This window comes from Eimeria mitis, genomic scaffold, assembly GCF_000499745.2.
Source record: "Eimeria mitis Houghton genomic scaffold, Emh_scaff51, whole genome shotgun sequence".
NCBI classification, from domain to species: Eukaryota; Apicomplexa; class Conoidasida; order Eucoccidiorida; family Eimeriidae; genus Eimeria; species Eimeria mitis.
The window spans coordinates 1-26,364 of NW_013573394.1; the positions used below are offsets into that span (position 1 = coordinate 1).

The 26,364-nt window shown below is 52.4% G+C and overlaps 4 protein-coding genes across 4 annotated transcripts; 2 read left to right on the top strand and 2 right to left on the bottom strand.

Moving 5' to 3' along the window:
• Positions 1-880: 880 nt before the first annotated feature.
• Positions 881-2,290, top strand: EMH_0050350 (uncharacterized protein; the record flags this gene model as incomplete). Its single annotated transcript, XM_013500171.1, has 1 exon — positions 881-2,290. One exon carries the CDS (start codon positions 881-883, stop codon positions 2,288-2,290), a length of 1,410 nt encoding a protein of 469 aa, XP_013355625.1.
• Positions 2,291-3,276: 986 nt separating this feature from the next.
• EMH_0050460 (uncharacterized protein) lies at positions 3,277-5,687 on the bottom strand (the record flags this gene model as incomplete). The annotated part of the gene is made up of 3 exons (XM_013500172.1): positions 3,277-3,541; positions 3,709-3,795; positions 3,952-5,687. 3 exons carry the CDS (start codon positions 5,685-5,687, stop codon positions 3,277-3,279), a joined length of 2,088 nt encoding a protein of 695 aa, XP_013355626.1.
• A 5,091-nt stretch (positions 5,688-10,778) lies between these two features.
• On the top strand, positions 10,779-14,951 carry EMH_0050570 (uncharacterized protein; the record flags this gene model as incomplete). Its single annotated transcript, XM_013500173.1, has 12 exons — positions 10,779-11,040; positions 11,199-12,004; positions 12,214-12,292; positions 12,404-12,470; positions 12,719-12,794; positions 12,923-12,954; positions 13,213-13,303; positions 13,487-13,614; positions 13,880-13,986; positions 14,180-14,223; positions 14,516-14,638; positions 14,868-14,951. The coding sequence occupies 12 exons, from the start codon at positions 10,779-10,781 to the stop codon at positions 14,949-14,951; spliced, it is 1,899 nt and encodes a 632-aa protein (XP_013355627.1).
• Positions 14,952-17,984: 3,033 nt separating this feature from the next.
• On the bottom strand, positions 17,985-24,284 carry EMH_0050680 (uncharacterized protein; the record flags this gene model as incomplete). Its single annotated transcript, XM_013500174.1, has 6 exons — positions 17,985-18,473; positions 18,641-20,119; positions 20,366-20,607; positions 20,893-21,070; positions 21,729-23,672; positions 23,808-24,284. The coding sequence occupies 6 exons, from the start codon at positions 24,282-24,284 to the stop codon at positions 17,985-17,987; spliced, it is 4,809 nt and encodes a 1,602-aa protein (XP_013355628.1).
• Between the last annotated feature and the right edge of the window lie 2,080 nt (positions 24,285-26,364).

Sequence of the window (26,364 nt, forward strand, 5' to 3'; positions counted from 1 at the left end):
AAGGCCAGGAGAATGAAAAAGTTTTTTTTTTTTTTTTTTAGGACAAAGGCCAAAAGAATAGCAGAATTCATATTCTTCACGTACAAAAGAGGAAAGACAGAGGAATACCCGAAAGCTTCTTTAGGAGCGGGCTGCAGGATTGGGTACAAGCGCCAATGAGGCTGTGTTCTTTAGTGTAAACAAAAGCCGTGTAAGGATACAACGATAAAAGTAGTAATATATGTAGAATATATATATATAACATCTCGCAGTAGAGTGAAGAGTAGTTACTAGTTACATTTATACAGGTAAGTAATTACTCTATATTCAACGTTATATGAATTAAGATGAAAGAAACATAAAATATGCTCTCACGTAGACACTGGTCTGAGTGGACCGCCGACTGGTGGGTGAGACAAGAAGCGAGTAAGCGCATGAAACAACCACCTTATGCTCCTTTTTCTGCAGCTTTCTTCTGTTGTTTTGGTTTTAATTGTTTACATTTAAACTAATTCAAACACTAAAGCATCATTTTGTCTCAAGGCATGGCGATCGCCGTAGCCGCTCAGGCGGGCTGCCACACGAAAGCCACAGAGCGGGAGCCCCGCTCTGTGGTTGTTCTTTGCTGTATCGTCAGTTAACTTTTTGCAATTTGTTGTAAAATATCGTTTTCCTTTTGTTTTAATCTACATAATATATGTTTTTTGTTCTTGAAGGGGAATTAATCAACTAGGGTGAACGCGGTTGACGCCGCCCATCTCGATTGAGTCCAGTGCTGCTCGATCCGCTCGACCCCTCCTCTAGACAGAGTGAAACTGTAGGCTGACCGCGTTAAATATTTTAAAATATCTTTATCTTTTGTTTCCTTCTGTTTGTTCGGCTGATCGCTCGCGTATGTGAGATGACAGCATCACTGGGTTTCACGTTTAGGGGTGGTCTCTGTACAGCAGTTCTTCTGAACCTGCTGTGCATTGGGCTGCTTTGGGTGGAACCTGAAGGAGCCTCTTCTGAGTTGAATGATCTGGGGTTCGACGCCGGGTGGAATGCTGGCATTTCGGCTTCTCAGCGGTCAGGTGGTTTTCACTCCGCCTCTGAGAACTCGAGCTTCATCGGAAACCCTCTAGACAAAGGCGAGGAGGAAGGAGAAAAAAGGGAAAGTAAACATATGTTATTGGGGCTTTTCTCCGATGCTGATGATGCGTGGCTCAATAACGGCCATTACAGCAACAGACACTCCACCACCACCACCGCCACCAAACGCCCCTACACTACTGGTTATGGAGATTCCTACAGAAGCTCGATCTACCCACCAGAATCCAGTCATTGGGATATCCCACACTTCTTCCTGCCTGATGATGTGTGGCCTGAAGACACCTTCACGACCACTACCACAAACACCAGTACCAGTACCACCAGCACCACAACCACAACCACCACCACCACTACAACTACCACTGAAGGCATCCTTCTAGACCCAAGTTACCCCACGGAGATCGTGGACGTCGAGGAACCGAGCTCTGAAGACCGACAGCGGTGCCGTCTGACACTGCCAATCTCCGAGATATCTCGTGGGGAGAGTCGTTATTTGTTGCAGGGTAACTGGGGCGTCTATATCGAAGATGAAAAGACTCTGGCTTTCTATGCTTTCACTGTAAAAGAGGAGGCCCCACCCAAAGGGTTTTTCAGCCGTCTGTGGAGGCGAATCCGAGATCTTTTCTCTGTGCCTCTCGCCATGTACAGGTACCCCTTGCCTCTGCCTCAGAAGTGTCTTTACCGCCCCAGCGACCCGTCCTCGGGGTCTGCTGCAGTTGAAGAGCCAGAAAAAGTAACCGAAATAGTTGTTCAGCTGACTCCCGATGCTGTTGCAACTTTTCTTCCCTGTCCATATTCTCCACCAATCACACCGCTGCTCTTCGCCTCCCTTGGGAGTGGCAAGCTCAAGCACCTGGGGCAGTGCCTCTTCGGCATGCACCTACTTAGCTCCGTGGATACTTCAACTCTGGTCTTCACTTCTTCTGCTCATACAGCAGTCGTCGAGGCGAGAGACCCGAAGGGGGGTCCCAACCGGCGCCTGGAGACGCTGCGCATCCCCTGCAGCTGCAGCCCCCAGAGGCTAAGCCTCATCACCTGGTGGACCGGAAGGGGGCCCCAGGGGACCCCCTTCGTCTTATTCTATGTAGGCTATGACGGGCACAGCCACCACAGGCCTCCCGACAACTGCAAAAAGCAGAGGCTACACAAAGTCCCCCTTTCAGACCTCAACAAACCCGTCAACTATGCTGAAACGCCATTCTACGAAAAGACACAGTGAGGCAGCAGCAGCAACAGCAGCAGCAGCAATAGCAGCAGAAGCAACAACAACAACAGCAGCACAGGCTTTGCTGCTTCCCATACCGGGGACCGGACGGGACTCAGCGTTTCTCGAGGGACACCAACAACACGCAGGGCTTGGGGTGCATTCACTGTGGCCCGCTGCACTGCGCCCACAGCGCCAACACTGCCCCCTGCAATGTCTCCGGCAGACTATATAAAATATAATTGCAGGGAGAGCTCAATAGATAGTGTTATTTCAGTAGAGACGACGTCTCTGCCCCATCTCCCTCTGTTTTGTACTAGGAGGGAATGGCTTTATCCGTGGTGATCGTTCACTCTAAGGACCCCTGTGGGTTCTCTTAGTGATTTTTCCTTTTCTAACATTATTTTAATCATTCATTTTGAGGGCATCTATCGCGTGAAAGTAGTAGAGCTGTAGCAGTAGTTTTGGGTATTCGCGTCGCACTGGCGACGAGGCGGGTCTAGGGTTTAGGGTTTAGAGGAGCCAAAGTGTAGGGTCCAACCCTAGACAGTAAGACCCTGGGACATAAACCGCCAATTTTGCAACGAAGACGAATTCTTTAGCTTCTTGAGCTCATTAGCTGTTACATGATCGTTCCAGGTGCGCACTTGGTGGTTTCGGGTGTTTAGGGTTTAGGGTTTAGTCGTTAGGATCTCATGGTTTCAGCTAAATGCCACTAAGCGACTGCTACCAGTTAGCTTGCTACAGGTGTGCGGCCTTGGAGAGTGGTACAGCGCGCAACGAACACATGCATCAATGTACAGATGCTGCCCCTGCTGCTGCACTCAAGCAACTGCTGCTGCTACTGCTGCACACAAGCAACTGCTGCTGCTGCTGCTGCAGTTGCAAGCGAGAGATATTGCCACGGGAAACATCTTCGAGGACTAAAAGAGACAAAAAATGGTTGGCATGAGTTGTCAAGCCAGGGATAGTAACAGCTACAACGGGCTCCCCTCACATGTCTACATATCCGGGAACAGAGGGAGTCTACTGCAGCTATTGTTATTCTCAAGGCGGCCTTTCTGCCTCTCAGGGCCCTCATCTAAAGCGGCAGGTGCAGAGCCACGAACAGGGGCTCCGCGTGGGTGCAGAAGTGGGGCCCCATGGGGGGGCCCCGGCGTCAACTTGAAGACAGAGGCAGAGTAGGGGGCCCCATGTAAAACCGACTTCAGGGCACCTAGATCTCGAGCGACGCAAACGAGAACCTCCGTCACCGACGCGGGAAGGCTGTGAACATCACCCGTATAAATAGGACCCGACGTAGTTCCCTAAGACGCTGCACAGCAGCAGCAACAGCAGCAAAGCATCAACTTCAGCAGCATCATTCAAGCAACAGCCTAGCACCAGCTAAGTAGTAAAACCCAGCCAGAAAGCAGCCAACAGCAACAGCTTACTCATTGCACCCCTCAGCAACAGACGTAAGGGCCTGGCGCATCGCATCGATGTGACTTCCAAGCAGACCCGCTGTCGACGCCTCCCCCCTGCACGAGCAGCAGCAACAACAGCAGCAGCAGCAAAAGGATTCGTGGTGTATTCGCATGCACAGCTACGAGAGGTAAGCGTCTATTCTCTGACTCTGCCCACGTAAGCGACGTCATATGTTGTTAGAAAGCTCTCAAGAAAATCCAACTGCTTACGGTTTGTTGAATGCAGAATCTGTTGCTGTGCTCCTCGCGAAAGCGCTCTCCGCTTGCCAGTCTTGCCTGTTAGGGGCCTCCCCGTGCTGCTGCTGCTGCTGCAGCTGTGGGGTGCTGATGGTGGTCGGAGTGAGGGGCGGCGGCGGCTGAATGAACCGCTGATGACCGGTGGGGCTCCTTGTTGCCCCTTGAATAGCAGGACTGGCGTTAGCAGCGTTGCTGCTGCTCCTGCTGCTGATGCTCCTGCTGCTGTTGTCGCTGCGGCGGCTGGTGCTGCTGCGGTGAGCAGCAGGTGCAGCAGATGTCAGGGCTGTTCCCTTTCGGACGGCGAGAGAGAGAGCAACGAGACACTGCACAGATTCAAGAGGAGGGAATTTCAGCAGACGACGAAGGCAACTGCTGTAGTCGCTTTCTAGTAGTTGTTGGCGGATGAACTTGAGCATTGCAATAGCGAAGTAATCAACCAGAGGAAGCTTCTTTGAAGCTGCAGCGGCGCATGCCTCTGGCGTACTACACGCTCCTGCTGCTGCAGCAGCGGCTCCTGTTGTGGTTGCCCCTGCGCCTGCTGCTGCTGTTGCGGGTGCAGATGCTGCTGTTGCTGCTGCTCCCGATGCAACTCCTGCTGCTGTTTGTTGCTCGGTAGAAAGCCAGGCGTCTGCCAAGAGAGCATCCCAAATAAGCAGTGTGTCTTCGATGTGGAATTCGCGAGAAAATAAGAGTCGCAGCCACCGCAGCAAGAAGAGCTGCGGCTCGACACCGAGCTCATTCAGGTGTAAATACACATCAGGATCTGCCTTACAGAGAACACTGTCAAACACCATATTGCATCGGTGCAGCACAGCAGAAGTTGCGGGGCCCCTGGGGGGGACAGGGGGCCCCAGGAGAGGGCCTAGAAGATCGTTCTTCTGTGGCGTGGCCAGAGGCTCCTTCTGGGGGGGGAGATACATGGAGCGCATGCAGCAGCCCGTCATCAGCCCATCGAAAAGGCAAAATGCATCGGCTTCTATGTCTGCCGGGTCTGCTGAAAATATGACAGAGAAAGGAGACAAAGAAGATTCAGCAGCAGTAGAAGCAGCAGGCACTGCTTCGCGAGCGCATGCAAGATACAGCACCGCTAATATTTCGTTCATGCCTTGTTTATAAGAGACGTCGCTGTTGCTCTTGGCCCAGGTAAACAGAACCCGCTGCAGGGAACGACGAGTGCCCTCCTTGTTGAACAGCTGTCGTTCAGGATACGTTCGCTCTATGTCTCTCCATATCTCTTCCTGCAGCTCTTCGTCTACCTGTCGCTGACTCCAGGGGTTGCCTGCTGTGGCTGCTAACGGGTGGAACCGCTGCGGGTCTAGCGTGGCTAGCTGGCTAGCTGAAAGCTGCTGCTGCTGCCGGAGAGAGCGGTAGCGTTGCCGCTGCTCCTTCACTTGCTGCGCCCACTCCTCGACTGTCTCTCCACTCAACAGCCGCAGCAGCCGCGCCCAGTGCAGCCTCCTCAGGAATGGCACCACCGGGGGGCTGTCTCCCTTGCTGGGGGCCCCTGGGGAGCCCCTCTCTACTTCCTGCTGTAGATGTCCGATATCCAACTGCTGGCGTCCCACTGCATCGCCGTACAAAACATGTTCTGCCAAGGCCTTCAACGAAGAGGTCGCAGAAGAACTCTCAACAGCGCGGGAGAGAGCTGCAAGTGCCTCCGGTGACACGTGGAGCAGCGCCACCTCTTCTTCAAGAACGGTGTCGTCCATTTTGGCTTGTGTTTGTGGCTAGCTGCTGCTTGACGTCAGTCCAATTAGCTAGCTAGCTAGCTTTCCTGAAAGCAACGGGCAGAGGCCGACGAGGAAGGCTTCCGCCAACGAGCCCCCGGGCCCCAAGACTGTACCCTGTGCTTCCCCGTTAGCCCTCTTCAGGCGTATAAAGCGTCTTCGAGGGCCCCTCAGAGAACACCTCGAATGCCGAAAGCAGAAAAGGATGTGGCTGAGGCGGAGGTCGCTGCGAACTTCATTGAGTCGCAGGAGGCAAATGCACGCTGCTGTGCAAGCAAGACGCTGGCCGCCACTGGAAAATCCAGAGAGAAGATTTCGAATTTGCCATCGAATCTGTTAAAGAGAAAAGACGAAGACGCCAACGCAGGAACGCCGGGAAGCTCTCAGAAACACGGCGCTCAACCCCGGCCTGCACGGCGGAACTAAAAAGAACGTCAAAGGAACAGAAAAAAAAGCAGCTAAGACAATTGAAGCCTTACAACTCAGCCATGATCACCGTTTCATATACTTTCAACAAAGCAGAAACACATGCAATTCGAACAAGATGAGCAGAGCTGCTTCTGTGGGCCTGGACTGTTGAGTTCTGCCGGGGCAGGGAGGCGTCCGGTGCGTTAAAAGATACTGTTGACACCCGTCTTGTATTATTATTTTAGTATAACCAGTATGTGGCATTTCATCTCCCAATAGTGTTTATGCAGAACCAGAGGGTTCGCTGCGGCGCTGCTTTGCTGGTACCGGAGACAGCGCATCCGCTCACAGGAGCCGTTGCTCTTCCTTCGTATTGCACTGCTTGCCTAAAAATGCGAAGTCTACTGTCCTCATAGTTTTCGAAGCTCAGGTTATATGTAGTTAATAACGTTGAGTGGAACACAAATTGTTGGCTTGCGTTGCAGCTGCGGGCTAGAAACCACGCTGACTTTGCATGTTTCCCCTGCACCCATCTCCACACCATGGTACAAGCATTCGGCAAGACAACAAATGAATTCCACTAGCGGAATTAGGCGCTTTAGTGACCCTGCGGGGTACTGCGGTGCAGCTAGCTCAGGCCATCGTGCATCTTCCAGCTGCTTGCCTGGCACACAGTTACATCGCACATTTATGAAGCTGTGTGATGAATGATGCTCTATCTGATGTTGGCACATCTATTTTCACTTTGAGCGCATGCTTACTACTGAAGCCCAAGTAAGTGCTTAACAATTTCCAAGGGCGTTAGCGAATGCATCAAATGGAAGCTTCGGTATGCTTGCTTGTGTGTTTGCTTTGGAGCAAGAGTTACAGCAACGTGTTCTGCAACTCACTCAGGCAGCATACTATCCGAATTAGACATGGGTCCTCGTGCCGCTGCTCCCAAGATGCCTAGAGACCGCAGTTGATGTCAGCTGCCGTTTGGACAACATTTTTTTTAAATATTTTGGGTCTGGTGCAGCTGACGGCGCTCCTTAGCTAGGGATACTCGTTACACTTGGCGGCGTCGCACAATTCAAATGCGCAGCCGACAGCCGCGGGCCGCACTTCCCAGCCTGGTGGGCTGGTGTATAACACGTATTATGCGTTGAGTCGCTTTGTCTGATGGAGGAAATAAGATTTTCGGGAGGGGGGGGGGGATCTAAATTTCGCCCTTTTTTCGGCTGAACAAAAAGTCTAACCCCTTGACAATCTGTTTCAGGGGAAATTCTCAGTTTCAGCCCTTTGTTCATTCAAGTAACGGACCTTGGTCAGGTTCGGCTCTCTGTCGTGAAGGCAGCCAACGGCTGGACGCGCCGCTGCACTGGGACAAACGCGGCATACGCAGGCAATCCAGCCTTAAATGTTCCTACGGAGGAGAGAATTAATGAAGCATAACTGTGCCTTTATCAACCGACCAAATACAACGGGCGTCCAGGTGGGAGGCCAACGGAGGGATTCCTTGCTTTTTGGAATTCTTTGCTTTCTGGAGGCATGCTGTCATCTCCAATGTGCAGCCAAAAAGGTGCTGCTGTTATTGGCATCCTCTTTACTAGACGGGGAGGTATGACAATGGCAAATATATAGAGGCAAGTATGCCGCTTCTTCAGAGCGCATCGGGTCTGCGGAAGCTTCCCGTCATGCGCAGCGAAGTAACAGGCTACGGCAGGATACGGAAAACAAACAGGAAAAGTTATCGACAGACCGCTAGATGAAGACTCCTCTGTAGCGAACAGACGTCGCACAGCTGACCCGAATCTTTCATATCAGTAGTTTAGTGCGCTTCTATACGCTAGAGAGGATCAACCTGTAATTTTCACATCCCTAGAGAAGGACCTAAGCAGTGAGGCTGTTGTAGCCGCCGACGAGGTGGAGCGCCTGCGCTCAAAAGAAAAAACATGCCACTTCCTCCGCCCTAGCTGAGAAGGAAGAAGAATACATTGGTAGTTGCCCATATATAATAGAGCCTATCTCTATTGAGACTGTGACTGCTAGTCCCAGCCGGAGGGCTATCTGATCCCTAATGCCCCAAACTCTCCTTAGACTGGTCCTTGTGAAGGGGAGCTTCTCACACTGATGGCCTGGTTGGGACGGCATCGCCGCTCTTCGCTACGGTGGAGATGGAATGCCTGTATTGGCGCATGACGGTTTCTCGACTATTGATTGACCCGCTGTGAAGCAACCTCTAGTTGCCCGGCAGAGCGTGCGATTGGCCCTGAAAGCAGCTAAACGGAAAACCGCTTGCTACAGCGTGCGTCCCTTCCTCCGGAAGAGGTCCTAACCTGCAGTGTGAGTATGACAGCCAGGTGATTCTTTTCGTTCTTCACTTACTTTCCGCGTGTTATATGTCCACCCTGACTGGCTCTAGCAACACAGGGTGCTCTCCATGGTGGCGACACACAGGCGGAGGTGGATGAGCGCATCCTGACTCCCTGTTCGACTCAGATGCGGCAACAGATGCGGCAGCTGCTCTCTTTTCTAAAAATGAATCCATATTGAAGGCATATGCGGCTCCTATTAACTATTTCCATCGTCATCAGGGACGGCAGCAGCGAGGTGAGCAGCAGCAGCAACACCAGCACCCGGAGCAGCCGCTCGCGCTGCAGCAGCACCAGGAACAGCCGCTCAAGCAGCAGAAAAACACATGCAGCAGCAGAGGAGCACGAAACCCTTCTACCTGCACAGCAGCAGCAGTTAAATGCCGCGGCGCGGGGGGGCGAGGGGGGGGGTTGTACGCACGGCGAGCAGCATCCGCAACGGGACCGGCAGGACGACAAGGAGACACGGCACAGCCCGACCACATTCAGCATGGCCACCCGCGCACGAGGTCGTGACCTTTCCGCTGAGGGAGGGGGCAGATGTAGCAGGGTCTGCCTGCAGTTAGCACAGGAGCCTTCACGTGGTCTTGGTAGGTTGCATGTAAGCAAAGATGAACACTAGATGCGTGTATTAACTAGCACAGGAGCCTTCACGTGGTCTTGGTAGGTTGCATGTAAGCAAATATGAACACTAGATACGTGTATTAAGACGTAAAGCATGGAGAAAAGGAAGCTTCGTTGAAGCTTTCTTGTGTGCATGCGTGAGGCTGGCTTGCTTCACCGGCCGCAGGGAGGTGCGCTGCAAGCCCATTTCAGGCTGCCTCGTCCCCGCAACATCCAGGCGCTTAGCTCAACGCCGGGGAGGCCTGAGGAGAGGGGAAAGAGGTCCGCTGCTTTTGGGAAACTCTTACTTTAAGCAATTACCTACATAGCAGCTCGTTTCTGTCCCTGATTAAGGCCTGATGCACGTCATACAGACTATGCTACACTCGTCTCCCCAACTGTAAACAACTGTTAAGCACTTACTTGGCCTTCAGTAGCCAACCTATATACATTTAGAACTACGTCTACGGAGTTGAGGCAAACTATACTACAATACTACACATACTGTTTCGTACGCTAAACCTGGAAGCGTACCGCCATCCCCCAACGACTGCAACAGCTACCCCAGATCCAGCCATGCCCGCTCCCCCGTTGGATGCATGCACGAGCAGCATTGGCCGACTACTTGGACTCCAGTAGCTACTTTGCAGACAAATACGGACACATACAGTTAACTTTCGGCATACCCCACTACGTGCCAAACGATAAGTCACGAGGGGCAGCGAACCTGGACCCGAGGTGTTACCCGCACCCTGTTGTGCATTTCTATTCAACGAATACTCCAACCGCATATTTTCAAATAGTATGAGGCAAGAAATAGCCACGAATTGAGACAAGTTCGTTGCAAGTACCTGCTCACGTTCCGTTCCTCGGCCTTTTGCGTTCCCGCGGATTTACCTCTGAGCTAGGCTTGGAGTGGTAATGTTTGCTTCCGAAACAGTGTGTCCGCTGCATTAACAACCTTAAATTTATCTCCACATTATACATTATCTATGCATGTGTAGCACTAACCCTCGCTGCTACATAAAGCTCTGTTCTTGCTTTTCCGTCGATCTGCTGCCTCTCCTGTACGGGGGGAACGGAAGCCAGGGCCCCTGTGTGTGGGATACGTTGCATGAGGATGCAGATGTAGCCACGTGCAGACCTTACTCAAGACTCATATATTTAGATTCTAGAATAATTTATGTGCCGTTGTATGCTATGGTTCTGAATCGTCATCGGCTCCGGGGGATGTTGCCCCTCCAATGCAGCATATGGCATCATTAGCCCCCAACGGCACGGATTCTTTCCGTTATTTCTCTTGTGTCGTTGAGCTCCGCCACATTCTGCGCCTTCCGTGGTAGAAAACAGCACTTGATGACATGCAAACACTTATTCATGGGAGCAGTGGGTATCCATCGCGACTTCATTTGCAAGTTACGAAATTCAGCTGCAACGGCAGGTCTCGTCTTTATTTCTAGACTTGCTGGTGGCAGCTGAGGAAACAAGTTGTGAACGCCCTCGCATTTCTTTTCTGAAAGCCACTCAGCTGGCCCCCGGGTATCTGGCCTTGGGCCAGATACTCCTACCTCTGTAATTCTGCAGCTTTTTTTCGTCCGTGTAGAAACAGCTGCAACAACGCCAAGCGCCCCGCTCGGCCGCACCCCATTCCCCCCACCCCCGTGACTGTTGGAAGGCTGAGGTGTCTGTTCGTCAGGATATAAACACAATGGCTGGAGAGCACTTGCCACTGGTTGGGGTGGGTGTTGAAGTATCAGAGGCTGGGAGCAGCGAATCCGAAACATCTTCAACTGAAGCAACGACTTCCCACACGTCGACTCATGCTGGCGGACCTATAAAGCTAAAGGTTGTGATGCTGAACGTCCTGTTAGCCGTATTTGTCGTCGCAGCACTCATTGCACACGTTCAGCTAGGAAAGAGCGAACCCGTACAGACCCGGAAAGCTGCAGGGATACCCCCCCCAACTCGTGGTGAGTGCAGGTTACCGGGACTGGGGTCGATTCGAAGTGCATGGTTGCACCTAAGAGGCTGCTAGCTAGTTACCTTCCTCACAGGTACATGCTTCATGTCTATCACGCGCGCTGATAATTCTCTCCCTTGCGCACCTGTGCCACTTTTGTTTTTATAGACGCTCAGGAACCCGAAAAGTCCAAGCAGGCGCAGGAGGTACCTGCGGAAGTACCTGTTGTACCTGAATTTTCTGTTGGCCACGAGGAGCATTTTTCAGACTCTGATGATGATCTTGACGGGGCCAGTGAAGACGGGGATGGTGATGCAGCTGCCTTCCCAGAAGAGCAATCCGAGGCAGAGAAGGGTCCCCTATCCGGTGCAGAAGTTGATACTTCAGGACGCCCTGAGACAACCGAGCAGGAGGTGGCCTTGCGAACAGACGGTCTTCAAGGTGAACGTGTGGTCGCCAGTGGGACGGCTGGTTCTCCAGCGAGGACAGAACTTCCTACAATAGAAGAAAAAAGCGAGCCGGAAGAAGCAGAGGATGCGTCTGAAGACGCCCCGCAAAAGGAACCCGAAAGTAAGGATGCAGCTGAGGGTGCTGCGACAGTGAGGGCAGGGTCTCCTGCGGGGGAAGATAAGTTGCCGCAGCAGGAGGTGCCCGTGCCTCCGGTTACCCCAGACGAACAGAAGGAACCAACACTCGGCGGGGCCCAGCAGGATGCAGAGTCTCCACCTGCTGCTCCTTCGGAAGAAGACAAGAAACCTCAAACTGCTCCTCTGCCTGAGGAGGACACGAAGCCTCCGGCTACTGCTCCACCGGAAGAGACGACGCCTAGGGCTGCTTCTCCACCGGAGGAGGGGCCGGTGGATAGGCCTGCTTCCCCACCGGAGGAGGGGCCGATGGATAGGGCTGGTTCTCTACCGGACGAGGAAGCAGAGCGTCCTTCTGAAAAGAAGAAGAAGAAGAAGGGGAAGAAGCGGGTAGGTCACCTCTGAGTCCTGATCCCTCACGGCTGCGGGGGGAGGTACAAGAGTTGTGGGCTGACACAGAGGCACGCAGCGCCAGGCTTTCAAGGTTGCCGCAGGGAAGGAATATTGGGGTTACATGGTTCACGAAAGTTGCAGTTTGGGGCTCTAGTGATGTCAAGCCCTCTGATGTAAAGTTTTCGTTTATGGGGTGTTCCGCTCAGAGAATAGACACGCTCCTCTCATGCCTCAAGGAGCCCATGTTTGACCAACCGTTCGTACTAGGTGATGATGACTTGCGACGTAAGTGAACCCTAATTACCTATCTCCGTCGCTTTACGGGGCGGATAGTATTCACGGCGCCCACTGCGGACGATCAAACTGTCGTGGATGGTTGTGTTGTGGGATCTGCAGCTCATGCGCACATACTCAAGGGTTCTCCTCACGATATAGTTATAGTGCAGGACTTCCCGATTCCCAGGTGAGTATGCAGTAACCCATGGGAGTAGCTTGCTTGCCATCCCTGCAGCCATCTTGCCTGTCTCGAGGTGACGGGGCTACAGGAGAAGCACGAGTCTCCTAGCATACAGAGCAGGCATGATAATATATCGTGGGACGCTTTGCCCGGTATATCTCAGTGTGGGACAGTGGGGTGAGACAGCGTTTCATAAAAAGCTTCAAAGGGGACACCTTCTGGTTTGCATGCGGGTTGGATGCGCGTTGCCTCAGAAAGTTGCTTCAGGACTTCTTAACTGGGGAATGGCTCGATGTGACGGTTCTTCAGATGTACAGCAACCTCATCTCTGTATGTTGGAATCTGACGCCACAACTGGCCAAGCAGGAAAAACAGCATAAGCCTACACGATGTGCTCAGACGGACTTGGCAGGTCACTCATTTGGTTTTCACAGGGGCGTTCTTTTTATTGCGTGCAGGTTCACATAGACAGTCGGATCGCTTCTGGACTGTGAGTTAACGTTGGGCCCTGGGGTGCATGCGAGAGCACGGCAGACCAGTTGCTCAGCTTGTAGTGGGAACGGGGTTTAAAAGGGGGGAACTTTGTGGTGACTGGGAAATACCTACAGAGTCACGTCTGTTGGCCTGGCGGATGCTGCTGGCCAGTAGTAATAGTAGTAGAGCTTCGAATACTTATGATGCGTGAAGCAATCAAGTGCGCCAGTTGCTTGGTGACGGACGCGTCGATTTGTCATTTTCGTTTGTACAGGCAAAATGACGTAGCCCTGCTCAGTGCATCGGAACTTTCAACGGCTTGGCAGCTGTTCATGAATGAAGGTCGGATCCCGACAGTGGACCCAGTAAGCCTTTTCACTGAGCAGACTGTGCTGTTCGAGTGGAACAGGGTTAGCGATCCCTTGGCGTGCTCCTAAAAATTGTGCAGTTGTCCCTTACCTTGAAGGCGTGCGTTCACTGCTAGCACTTCCGGGGTTATCAAGTAGTTAGTCTCCGCAGCGTCTTTCTGCTTTGTACTGTGTTTTCAGTCCAGCATCCAACGTGCTTTAAGTGCTGAGAAGGTGGTTTTTGCCATGGCGACTCCTTTGTGGGACTGGGCCACCCACAAGCACGAGGGCGTTTCCGGACACTTCGTCGTAGCTGTCATCGATCGAGTGTGAGCACCGAGCGTTCCCATCTTATGCCGTAAACCTATTACCTTGGGTTACATGACCGTCCCATCTTTTTAAGCGCGCTTCTTGTGGACGACAGATAGCCGGGGGAGTTGCAACTAGGCTTCGAGAGCTCAGTTTATTGGTGCATGCATACTGCCTCGCTTCAGATACCGAGTTGAGTTCACATTTCAGTGTCAACATGGCGCGGCAGGCACCTGGGGGATTTCTGTGTCGTGGGCTTCGTTGTCTACTGTGTGGGGGGCTCAGGCAGCACACCGTGTCTGTTGTCGATAGCCTTCCCCACCCTCGCGACTTCTACCTTCCGATCTTGGATTTCTTAAAACATGTTGCGCAACAGCTGCACGATCCAACTGGTATGCTTTCTACCTTTCACTTTCCCTTGGCGAGACTTGCCAGAAGGATAGGTGGAACCGGGGTGTATACTTTCAGTGCTCATCTTCGGGCATGTGTCTTCTGTTTGGCCTGCCACCGCTATCTATAGCTGTTGTATTCTATGCGTGTACCCTTGTTTGTTCATTCCTTTGTCCTTTTGTGCGCGTTGCTCAGCTGGGCCTGTCCCGGCATATGAAGCCTCCCCCCATGTGCCCGAGGTAAGCTTTGATTTTTCGCTAACCTACATTCTGTTAGGCGGTAGTGAGGCTAGCCAGATGGGCAACACTCTGCGTACATTTGGTATGCGGACTTGTGGACCTGTTGTGTGCGCCCAGCCAGGATTTCCAATGCAAGTTGAAGCCTTGGGGCCAAATATTCCATCAACAGTAGGCTTGCGGGATTTGGGATGGGTGCATCTCAGCTTTTCTGTTGCTCTTGTCATAATAAGAGTATTGTTCGAAGTTCTGCGTAATTTCAGGCCGCGATGCGCTTGCGTTGGTTTTTTTTCAGCGTTTTGGGAGAAGCATTGCTAATGCATGCGGCGCTTTTTGCATGGAGAACATCCTCTGTATAGCAGAGGGCCGCCTGCCCAACTATAAGATGTCAGACGCGAAGGTTATTCGACTGCGCATGGTTAGTTTTCCCAACTTTGCGGTGCCTTATTAACCTTCAGCTGTCTATAGATTCATTTACGGGAGTGCCAATCGCGCACATTTGTTGTCAGCAGCGTCGAACCGGCGCAATCACTTCACATACACATACACAAGCAGTATTATGTGTTTCTTTGCTATATTACTGACAGAAGCTCATGCGTATCACTCAAGTATATGGTTGTACATTTCTTGTGTTGACTACTTCGCAGGTAATGGAGCTAATTGAAGGCTTATGGGATCGCCCTTTGGTCAATGGGCAAATACGCGAAAGTTTCGGTAGTTTTAAGGGCTAATGTTACTGAGTAAATTGCCAGGATTTCTAGGAAATACTGGCGTCAGGCGCATTTTCGCGTTACATTTGGGGGGTGCGATGTAAAGGATACAACTAGCGCCTGCGGACTCCCCGTCTGTCGCAGAGAGCGGCATGCCGAGCACGGAAACTCTCTCCAGGTAGCTCTTTCCTGCGAAGGCATCCATCGCATTGCGAGCTAATCCGGCATATGCGAGGAAGCAGAAATCTGCATATAGGGTTGTACATTTTGAAATATGTCGACCAGTTGAACTGGCTTTTTCTTTTGGCTTCTTCTTTCTGAGGCCGAGGTACTTCAGTTTGCCACCTGAACAGATATTGGGAGCAAGCTCCCTCCACGTGTGAGATTGTCTGCTGACCGAAACTGCAATAAAGAACCAATGACCCACGCGGGCATGCAGCCGTTGGCTTTTGTAGGGCATGATACATACGGCCATAGAGCTAGGTGCTGTAGTAGATCAAAGCAGAATACTGAATGCCTCGTATTACTAACTTCAGCATAGCGAGTCTTTGGTTGCATTTCTTTTGCGTTATAATAAGAAGCGGCGCTATCCATAAAGTGCTACTTCGGAGGCATCCTAAAAGTTTCCAGGGGCATATTCGGGGAGATGCTGTTTAAAGGTGCAAACATTCGAAACACCAGGTAGGGGGCATCTCGCAACTGATTACTCGCGCTTTGCGCCCGCAAAGCCCTCTGAGCGTTTCCACAATATCTGGTTGGGCTGGCCATGTAATCGGTCAACATTTAAGCCAGTTTTTTTGTGTTTTTTCTCATCGTCTACGGGGTCGTGACTGAAAAGGAAGTGTGATGCCATTCAAACGCTCCATTGCTTGGGGCATGAGCTTCTTCATGTGCATCCGTATGCATATGCGGTGGGTTATACGGATTAATTCCTCAGCTGGGAAGGTTTGTCAAATATAATAATGACCGTAAACGGCTATAACGTGTCGCGGTGCGCGTGACGAGGGTCGACGATCTTGTTCGAGGACCGTCGCGCGTTGCCATGAAATAAAAATACTTGAGAGCTTTCAGAAAGCCGCAGGCCTCCATTCAAGTCTCCAGGTGGCCTGCGCGCCACGGCCCAAGGCTTGGAGGAGGCGGAGAGGTAGCAGCGTGGCATGCGCTGCGCCGCACCTCGCAACTCTTGCTACGAAGAAGTTCCGCGTGGATGCACAACTTGCCCAATTTTCTGCATGTACTAACACGGTGTACAATTGTTGAACAAGTTCTCGCCCGGGCGTAGCCAGCCTGCACCAAAATACAAATACACGTTGCAGCTTCCTGCGGACCATGCAACAGGGCTTCAACAGAACATCAGCTCAAAAGAAAGACTAATTAGGTCCCTTTTGCTACCTGAGGATATTTCGTAGGGCACGCAAAACAACTGAGGTAATCCGAGTGTTTCGACAATTTTATAGGCATGGATGGACCTCTTAAGGTCCTTAAGCTGCCTCTCAACAGAAGTTTCGATCAAAGGTGGGCACGGATCGTTTCACTTTCGGCGTAGTTGCGCGCGAACCTAAGCAAGCTTGTGCTGTGCGCGGTGGATCGTTTCTTACACTTTTTGCACTCTTCGTAAATACGTAACATATTTGTACTAGGTCTCACCCTGCAAACATCCGAGCTGGTGGCTCTTAGTGTCCAACTATGGGGCACTCAGCTTCGTTCTCTGTGCCCATCGGTCCCTCTATCTCGGTATGCTGTTTGTCACAGTACCTCATTGCGTTTGCACCAGTTCTTGCATAGGACCACGGTCATTGACGCATTCTGAGGCTCTCTGACGCACACTTGCAAAACAGTCTTGACTCGCGTATGCTGCCCAGAGACCCAAGATAACGCCGACAGAAGCTGTTGTTTGCACTTACACTACCAGCGCAGAATATGTGACGTGCCCTATACCCAAGTAGAAGTACNTGGCAACTGCTGTCTCGACCTCTTCAAGCTGGCTCCAGAGCAGCAGAGGTTGAAGAAAGCAGCAGTACACATCTGCTATGTTGCTCAGGAACGAACGCCTTGGAGTGGCGAACGCCCATCAAAAACTCACAAAAATCAAGCTGTTGCTCCTCATGCCCCTCCTGAAGCAACCGGTTGTTAACGCAAGCAGGCTGCTGCTGGAACGGAGGCTGCTGTGCCTTCCCTTAGAACAGCAGTCCTGCTGCTATTGGGGAACTGCTGTTGCACCAAATGGAATATTGCTGCTGGCGAACGTGCAGTCCTCAAATGGCGCCGAATTGCGCGCAAATCCGAAGTCTGGCGCATGCTTAATGACATGCATCTCGGGTCGTGTGAAAAATGGACCACGAAAACCCCAAATGGCCAAAATGAGATCGTGCGACCCCAGCTAGCCAAAAGGCTAGTCAATGACTGTGCAGGCAGCCTTGCAAGAAGGCAGGTAGGCGGCAGAAATTTGGTTGGGAATGGTCAATCCCAGTCCGGTAATGCATCGGATGTCAGGTATTCCCTGATGGTACTGCACCAGTTGATGCTGCATCATCTGCTGGTTGTTTTCCCCTGCGAAATCCCTGGTGAATACACCAGAGACACATAGCGGCGAAAGCTTGAGGACCCTCCTCAAAGCTGGAGCGCCGCTGCGCCTCTCTTTGTACTCTACCTCGTCTGACACCTCCCACTCAACCCCATACTCAAAATACATCATCCCAATCGTCCCCACGGGTCTCCTTTTGAGACCTTACAGCTGTACCGCGGTGGCCACTGCTGCTGCTTCGGTTGCAGGTGCTGTCCTAGAAATGAAAGTAACTGTCTCTGCTCTTGCCTGTAGGAGAGCGAGCATCTGGTTTACTGTTGCCCAACAGCACGTGTCGTTTGCCTACTTGCCACTGCAGCCTTGTACCATCGGTACGCATCGTACGGCTCCCTTGATCAAGTCCCCTTACGCTGCACTTGGTCTTGCTCCTGTGTGGTGCTCGTTGCGAAAACGCTGTTAGTTTGCTGCCGCTTAAATTATTCTATTACAACTGCTGCTATCGCTGCTGTCGCCGGTGTTGAGGGGAACCCTTAATTCGGAATGGCCAGCCACTGCATTCTCTGCAGCTGCATGACGCCCTGCTGCTGCTGCTGCTGCTGCTGCTCTTCTGTAACTAGGTCCTCATGCGATACAGCTGGGAAGAAGAGCGGTGGCTGGTTATGCTGCTGCTGCTGTTGCTGTTGCTGCTGCTGCTGTTGCTGCTGTTGCTGCAACATGACCTGCTGTTGCTGCTGTTGCTCAGAGCCAGGTATCAGGAGCGTGCGCTGCTGTTGCTGTTCCCAACTGCGCGATTGCTGGAGGCCTACGCCCAGACAGGTCGCACCTACCATACGCAGTTTGGCCCCTTGCTGTTGTCCCACAACCTTCTGTGCAGTCTGCTGATATCTATCTTGTTGAACCTGGAGCTTCTGGCGCTGAAGATGCTGGTGCAGCGCGATAACATTTTGCTGTTGCGGTTGCCGCTGCTGCTGGGAGGCATTCGAGATGAAGCCAGGCCCCCACAGCGTGCGCTCATCTCCCTGCAACGGAAAGAAAAAAAGCAGTACTTGGAATTGTTAGGCCCTAAGCTGCGTCTCTCGTCAAGCGGCCGAACTGAATAGAATCACACGCGCACCGGCAAACAGGCAAGTGGTTTTTAGTGACTTAAAGAGCAGCGAAATGTAGAAGCTTGTGTGCAAGGGACGACCTGATGATGCGCCGCCGCCTCGGTAAAGCCAGTAGGCGTCCAAAGCTGCTGCAGCTGCTGTAGCTGCTGCTGCTGTAGTGGAAGCCGTCCTTTGATCTCAGGCAAGGAAGCAACTGTAGCTAGGGGGCATTCAGCTTCGCCATACACTAGCTCCTGCGCTTGTTGCTGCGGTGGTTGCTGCGGCTGCAGTTCGTGCACGTGCTGCTGTTGCTGCTGCAGTTCACAAGGCACGAGGCCTACAGCAGGCGTTGGGCTTTCTGTAAAGGGACTCTGTTGCTGAGCTTGTTGCCAGCCGCCGCTTGCTGGAAATTTGACACAAGGCCCTCCCCCTGGAGGAGCCAGCTCTAGAGGTCCAAGGCGCTGCTGCTGTTGATGCATCTCGTGATGGTGCAACTGTTGCACTTTGTGCAGCTGCTGTAGCTGTTGAAGTTGCTGTAACTGCTGTAGCTGCTGATGTTGCTGTTGTTGTTGCAGTTGCTGGTGCATCGGGCGCATGTCCATCCACACCCCTTGAGCCAGCCGAAGAAAGTCACTCCCTGACCCGCGTGTCTCTTGCTGTTGTTGCTGTTGTAGATGAAATATTTGCTCTTCAGCTGCAGAGTTGGAAAGAAGCCGCAACTGTTCCTGCTGCTGTATCGGCAGTCTCTCCTTCGGGAGGTGCCTTTGCTGGTGAGAAGAAGTCCGCTGTCCCCCAAGAGGAACAGCATTGATTGCCGATGCTCCTTCGGTGTGAGATACTGATGTGGCATTTGTTGCTACGGCACCTGAAGAGAGCAAGCGCTCGTCAGTCTGCGCTTGGCAGACAGCTGCTGACGCTAGCTGACCACACAGGGCCTGCTGCTGTTGCGTCTGTTGCTGCTGCATCATACGAGTCACCTGCCCCCTCCGTTGTTGTCGGCTTCCGCGCGATGTTTTGGTATTTTGCTGCTGCTGTTGCTTCTGCTGCTGTTGTTTCTGCTGCTGCTCGGTCACAGCGCCACAAAGTTTGAACTGCTGCTGTTCCTGGCCTTGCCGCTCTTCACCAATGTCTACGCTCAACAGACTGAGCTGATGCAGCACCTGCTCCTGCTGGGCTTTCATGCTAGGATTCATTACCTCTGCTGGTTTGCTCTCGCCGCCTTCTATCTCCCCTGGTGCAGACGTAGCCGCTGCTTCCCCATCAGCAGCAACGACGGCCGGGTGTATCACCGCTGGGTGTGTGAGGGGCTTTCCGTTGACCCACAGTGGGACTCCGAGACGACCAAGGGACTCCAGCAATGCGGCTTTCTTTGCAAGCGATCTATTTTCGATGTGCGCGATGACGCACGTCTCCGTAAGCTTCTTTTGCTGGTCCCTGGCTGCAGAAATCCCGCTTCGTAGGTGAGCCTCCCAAACTTCCGGCAAGAGTTGCGGTGCAATACAGTGGCGGCAGAGGGCACCGGAAGGCGCCTTCAGAATAGGACGAGTCCCAATGCTGTAGTGACGGAAGCGAGGGTCTATCTGTGCCATACACAAGCTTCACATACGAAACTGTATTATACAAGCTACAAATGCTTGAACAGCTGAACGTTTAGCAAGCCAGTGTGAGCGCTCAGGCTCCTCTAGTGTACGCAAGAACCTTCTGAGACACCGGTATCTACAGGATTTTGCATACTCACAACATGTATAAACCCAAGACCTGCAGCTATGAGCTGGTGATTTCACAATGTAGGATCGAGCCAGGTTTAAGGGTGTGGTTATGGCTACCTCGCATGTCATGCCTTGGATTGCCTTGGTTGTAACAAGCCTGATCTCGCTGGTGCAGATTCCTTTGACAGCATATCCCGAGAAGTCCCTCACTGGCCTGTCCAGAGGCCGGGTCTCAAATGCCCGAATGGTCAGGTCCAGGCATCCACTACTGCTGCCGCCACCGTTGTTGTTTAACTCCGTCTGCTCAGAGCTGCGCGACGTGCTCACTATTGAATAACGCCAGATGTTGTTCTTCTTCCCTGCAAACCGGAAACGGCAAGCATATGCCAACTCTCCGTATATCAGGCTGGAACATTCAACAAATAGTTGGACACCATGTGTCTGTCTATGTGTGTGTGTGTGTGTGTGTGTGTGTGTGTATGTGTGTGTGTGTGTGTGTGTGTGTGTGTGTGTGTGTGTGTGTGTGTGTGTGTGTGTGCGTATGTGTGCGCGCGCTTGCGTGTGTATGTCTTCGCAGTTGTAGTACGTACCGAGAGCTGTTTGTTGTCCAGCGCCTTTGTGTCTTCGGCAGCAGGATGGTCTACCCTGGGTTGTGGCAGTTGCAGTGACACTTGGAGTTGCCGTGCCTTCTCCCACCCTCAATCGTTTGCCATCTACCTGTTGCTGCTGCTGCTGCCCGTAGTTCCTCAAGAGTCCCTCCACGTAGTTTTCCAGGTGGCGCAAAAAGGTCTGGAGCTTCTCAAACTTTGAGCGTTCTTCGTCCTTTAAAAATATGCCAAAGCACAGGACAGAGTTTCGAGAAGCGCAGTGTGGAGAGATAATCACAAAAATGGAGAGCAACTGTCGACGGGGCATGAACGTGAGACAGGGGAGAAGCATTTGGCTGCGAAGCCAAGAATTGTATGAAGCTTGAACAGCCATATCTCGGTTACACTAAACATTTTACAGGCAACAGAATGAGCCGCTTCACCACAGGGATAGTCGGCAACCGGCCAAGGGGCAGGTCCCAGAGCCAAGTGAATCAAGAGGTAGTGGTGGCATTACGCAGAGCAGAGAAAAGACGCAAGTAGAGCTACAAGCGGAAAACACGCTTTAAAGAAAAGATACGCCTAAATGTCAGATACGAAAGCACAAGGCACTGTACAAGCTCCTAGTGAACCCCCAATACAGCAACGAACACAGCTCTATACCGCAAGGAACGTGCAAAAACAAGCAGTGTTGAAATCCCAACGCCTCCCCGGCCTAGAACACGAGATGTCATGGCACTGCCTCTGCCGCTGAAGTGCACTATAAGTAAAGAGTACCAAACCTGCATTCACGTGCCCCTATATACAAGATTCGAGGGAACGAGATCTGTGTGCCACAAAAATAAAAACGTGAGTGGTAGGTTTGCGCTTACACCTTCCACTGAGCAGCTGACGGTGAGAACCTTCCCGCCAAACCTGCCGGGTGCATTTCGCTCCTGCAATCCCCAGCAGCGCAGTTTGAGGGGCTCATGCAACTGCGGCAGCAGCTGCTGCCCCAGTGTATTGAAGGCTGCAGCAACGAGAGGGACTAGAAGACACGGCACGTAAATAATTGCCAATTCCATCTGCAAGGAAGCCGCAAAGGTGTCGCAAATCCCTCCGGCGTGGGAGAATAGCGTATGAGCCGCCGGATGCAAAGTGGGTGAGAAGATGTAGTAGCTCTTCTTGACTCCTAGACTTTGGCTGCTGCTGCTGCTTGCGAAAGCAGCAGCGCTGGCAGCGGTACCGGGCTCTCCAGAGCCAAACTTCAGAATGCGGCCAAAAGGGAGATTCAGGGGTAGGGTAATAAGCAAAGACGTAAGGTGAGAACGATCGCAAGAACGATCCAACCCTGGCGTCAAAATAGGTAGGCATGGGGGAAGGCGCGGCAGAAGCGCAGAGACCCTCTTAGCTGCAGTCGAAACTGAGACGTGCTTGACAGTCTCCTCTCGTCCCTTGCATAGACACCCCTGATGATGATTATGCTGCTGCTGCGGGTTGGTGGCGCTTGCCCCTTGTTGGGCGCAGCAAGTGCTACTGTGTTCGCGTTGCATGTGCTGCCCGAACATCAGCAGATTATCCAGCTGGTGCTGCTGCAGTTGATCCGGGTCTTGACGTTCAGTCGAAGGGTGCAATAGCTGGGACTGCTGCTGACCTGTAGGGATTAAATGGTGCTTTAAATGTTTTTGTTTGGATGCAAGTTCCTTGTAGAATGAAACTCTTTCCTGTTGCTGTCGCTGCTGCTCCTCCGATGATGCAAAGTTTGAGGCGAGTTGGCTCTCAATGGGACAAACCATGTGTTGCTGCCCCCTGAGCTGTTGCTGCTGCATGCGCTGTTGCTGTTGCTGCTCCGCAGATGGCCAAAGAGAGAGCGTTGGAACAGACGGTACAGGCGTAGAAGGAGCTTCGTCTGCCACTGTGGCTGCTGGCAAATCAGTGTGCCTTTCAAGTCCTCCAGGAGAAGGCACTTCTTCAGCATCTTTCTCGCAACGCGGAGCTACTCCTGTCGTTGGTGCTGCTGATTGGAGCACCTGTATGGCGCCGCAGGGCCCTTCAGGGTTCTTTCCCACTGATCCCTGGCTGCTTCTACCAGTAGAAGCAGCAGAAGCAACAGTTGAAAAGGAGTCACTCAGACAGGCTGGCTCGACCAGACTGCTGCTAAGGGACAAGCTGTCGCTGAGGCACATTGAATGGCTGAGGGGATCGTCTGGCCAGGAGCATTGCCAGGATTGTGTTGATGCTGCTGGATTTGTGGTTTCCACTACGGCTACTGCTGAGGAACAGGAAGGGGGCACAGTTGTCCCTTCAGGCGCGCGTGCAGATCCACAGGATGCCTCGTTGCAGTTGCCACTGGCGTTGCAAGAGGTAGGCCCCTCCACAGCTTGCAGCCCCAAAGCGTTGCTGCTTTGGTTTTGATGCTCTTGAGTTGTTGCTGCCACGGCAACTGCTGCTGTTGCAGCGCTTGCTGAACTTCCTTGGTGCTGTTCCCATCCAATGGGCTCAAGACAGGCAAGGAACGCTTCGTTGTGCTGTGGCGGTACAAAATGCAGCGCTTGCTGCTGATTAGGGTGTACATACGCTTGTTTTGCTGAACCATCCTTGGCGGGTGGCGCTGTGGAGGTACTTGCAGCAGCAGCGTCGAACCCCAATTCACCCTGCGGAGTTTGCGGTGGTGCTGTCGACCCCTGAGACGCAGGCGAATAGGCATGAGGCAAGCCAGACAGAAAGGCTAAAGCGCACGGACTGTCTACTGCTGTTGCAGTTGCTGTCGCTGCAGCTGTAGGAGAAGCAGAAGCAGCAGCAACCGGCGGGGCTGCAGATGTGGTAGGGGACCCCCAGCCAGGGGTACTGGCTTTTGTCTGCAGACGCAAATGCACACTAGGAAAACTAAGCATTCATCTTTTAACTCAGCGAGTGTACGTTTTCAGAGATACTGCTCGTGTTGCTGCAGAGCAGCAAAGTGGCAGCAACAACAACGGGATCAGTTGACTTACAAGATCCACCCGATGGGTTGGGGACCTCTGCAGCTCGGACGGGTTAGGTGGTACGCAATGCTGCAGCTGCAGTTGGAAACGCTGCACTTGCTGTAGCTGTATGAGCTGCTGCTGCTGTGGCTGGATCTGCTGCTGCTGCGTGCCTGTCTCCGGCAGCGGCCGCTCCCCCTCACTGCTTTGCTGCCCTTCATCATTTCGCCTGAGCGGCGTCGGTGGCGGGGCAGGTGCTGCTTGCAACAGCAGTTGACTTTGCGGCTGTTCCTGTTGGGACAGCATATGCTGCTGCTGCTTCTCCTGGATTGTTCCCGTTCCTGCTGTTGCCCCTGCTTTGCTGTCCTGCAGAGACCCCTGAATCTGCCTTACGGCTTCACCGAAAACGTGCGGGGGGTACAGTAAGTCCCACGACTTGCTGCCGAGGCTGGGGCTGCTCTCAGCTGTGGGTGCTGCTGCTGCTGTTTGTTGCAGGGCCATTCTCATGCGTGAATGTGCGCCGCCAATAGACTTCCTCGTAGAAAGAGCTGCAAATATCTCCCTTTGATATTAATCTCGAAGGTCTGCTGTATACTTCGACAGAGCACGTGATGAAAAGCAACAAATGCATGAGACACACACTGCAGATACGTGTATGTAACAATGCTCTGCGTGAACAACTAGTTGCCCCGCATACTAACCATGCATAGAAACAGACACATATACACATATAAGTCCAGTCGGGCCCATAAGGAAGTATTGCTGTACTTCAGCACGCGCCCAAGGTGGACATGAAGCTTGTTAGAGGCAGGAGAGCGGATCCCGCCTTCAAACGCGCGAATACCCTTCCTGTGTCTACCGTGACCGTTCCACCGAGCACGGGAGGAAAACGGGCGGGAGTTGTTGCAGCTGCTGCTACTGCTCCAGTTGTCTTGTCCTTCTGATCCACCAGAAATAAAGGAAACACAGCCAAGAATAAGCACAAACACGCAATTTGGTAACGCAAGAGGAAGGAAGGGAGCAAAAATCAGCGGCCATGCACGAGGCTACGGGCGGGGTGCGCAGCCGGCAGGGCGATACAAGTCAGTTTGAGCGCTGGGGCATCGGGCTTCAGGTGTAGAACTAAAGAGTAGGTAGCACATGGAAAAGGCGTTGAGAGCCAAATAAGGTCTTTAAACCCTCCGAGAACGCCAGGGGAACAGGCGGAAACCTCGCCTCTGCCCCAAGTCGAAGGCCGACAATGCCCGGCACAACACGAGCTTAGGGCCTAGAGGCAAACGGCTTATCCAGTAAGCACACAAATGCCAGGTACACCTTCCATTTATTATGCTTTCACGAGACAACTAAGAGACAAAAGGGAAAAGAAACAGCTAAAGCAATCCGAGACAACAGCAGGACGGTAGTGCTCGTGCTTAAGGCCCGCAGTAACGAGTGACTTTCGGGCATATGTATACCCCACCAAGCGCATCTACAAAATCCAAACAACGCAAAATATAAATAGACTGAAGTACCAACAGGCAGAGGGAAGGCGAAGCAGCGGGGCGCCTTGATGTTTGGGAGGCGGGTGTGTGCTACCGCGGCTGCTGTCTCCCGCTGCAGCCGGTGCTGGTGCTGCCGCTGATGCAAATGTACATGACCGATTGAGAATCATTATAGTTATAATTTGAAATAACCAGGGTAACTTACTTAATGAATGCTTAACTATTGTACACTCTAGACAGAAGCCTGCGGCGACCACATACGCAGTCCGTACATACGGTGATGAGGGTCTCTCCTCGCCCCCAAACGACGATGATGGAGGCAACAGCTGCAGTCCTTCATAACGCATCCTTTTCTAATAATGTATGCAAAAAAAGGACGTGTCACTTTGTCACTGTCGTATGCATCATATCGCGCAGACCTGTGCAGCCGACCTCTCACCCCCAACATACGGCCCTCCCCCCGTTCATGTGCTCCACTCCTATCTCTGAAATTGCCTCTTTGTGAACCGAAATCTGATCAGCTCCATCAGTCGATTTTAAACATTCCTCGTCAATATCGTGTTTTCATGCAAGCTGACGTGCTTGGTAGCTTGGAATCATGTTACTCGGGCAACGGAGAAGCCGAGACTGCTCGTGAGGTGCCGCGGCCGTTCTTTTTCTTGATGCATCGGCGACTACCGGAGTATATCTTTTATAAATTTGATCCTGCTCCAAATCGGCCCTTTAATTAGCTGGCATCATAAGAACAAACTATTGTACAGCCACTTTTGGTTCCCGGGAGCTTTGGAAACAGGGACTGAGATGTTCGTGCCGCATGTACGCGTACGACTGTATATTCAACTTTCCACTGCCTTCAAATTTATCTTTCTCAATTTTCGCCTTGCCTTTTATACAACGCTTCTTGTTCGATAAGTGACGCCACCTGCTTCAGCTCTTCCGTTTCTTCGATTTGCCGGCCACGGAAGAATAAGTTTGTGCTAGGTTCACCCATGCTGTAACATGCGTTAGCGCAGAGTTAGCTCAGGAGCCTATCGAAAGCTTTGGCATGCTGCGCGTAAGCGCCTGCAAACGTTATACAAGTTCGTTATGAGGCAAAGCATGCAGCG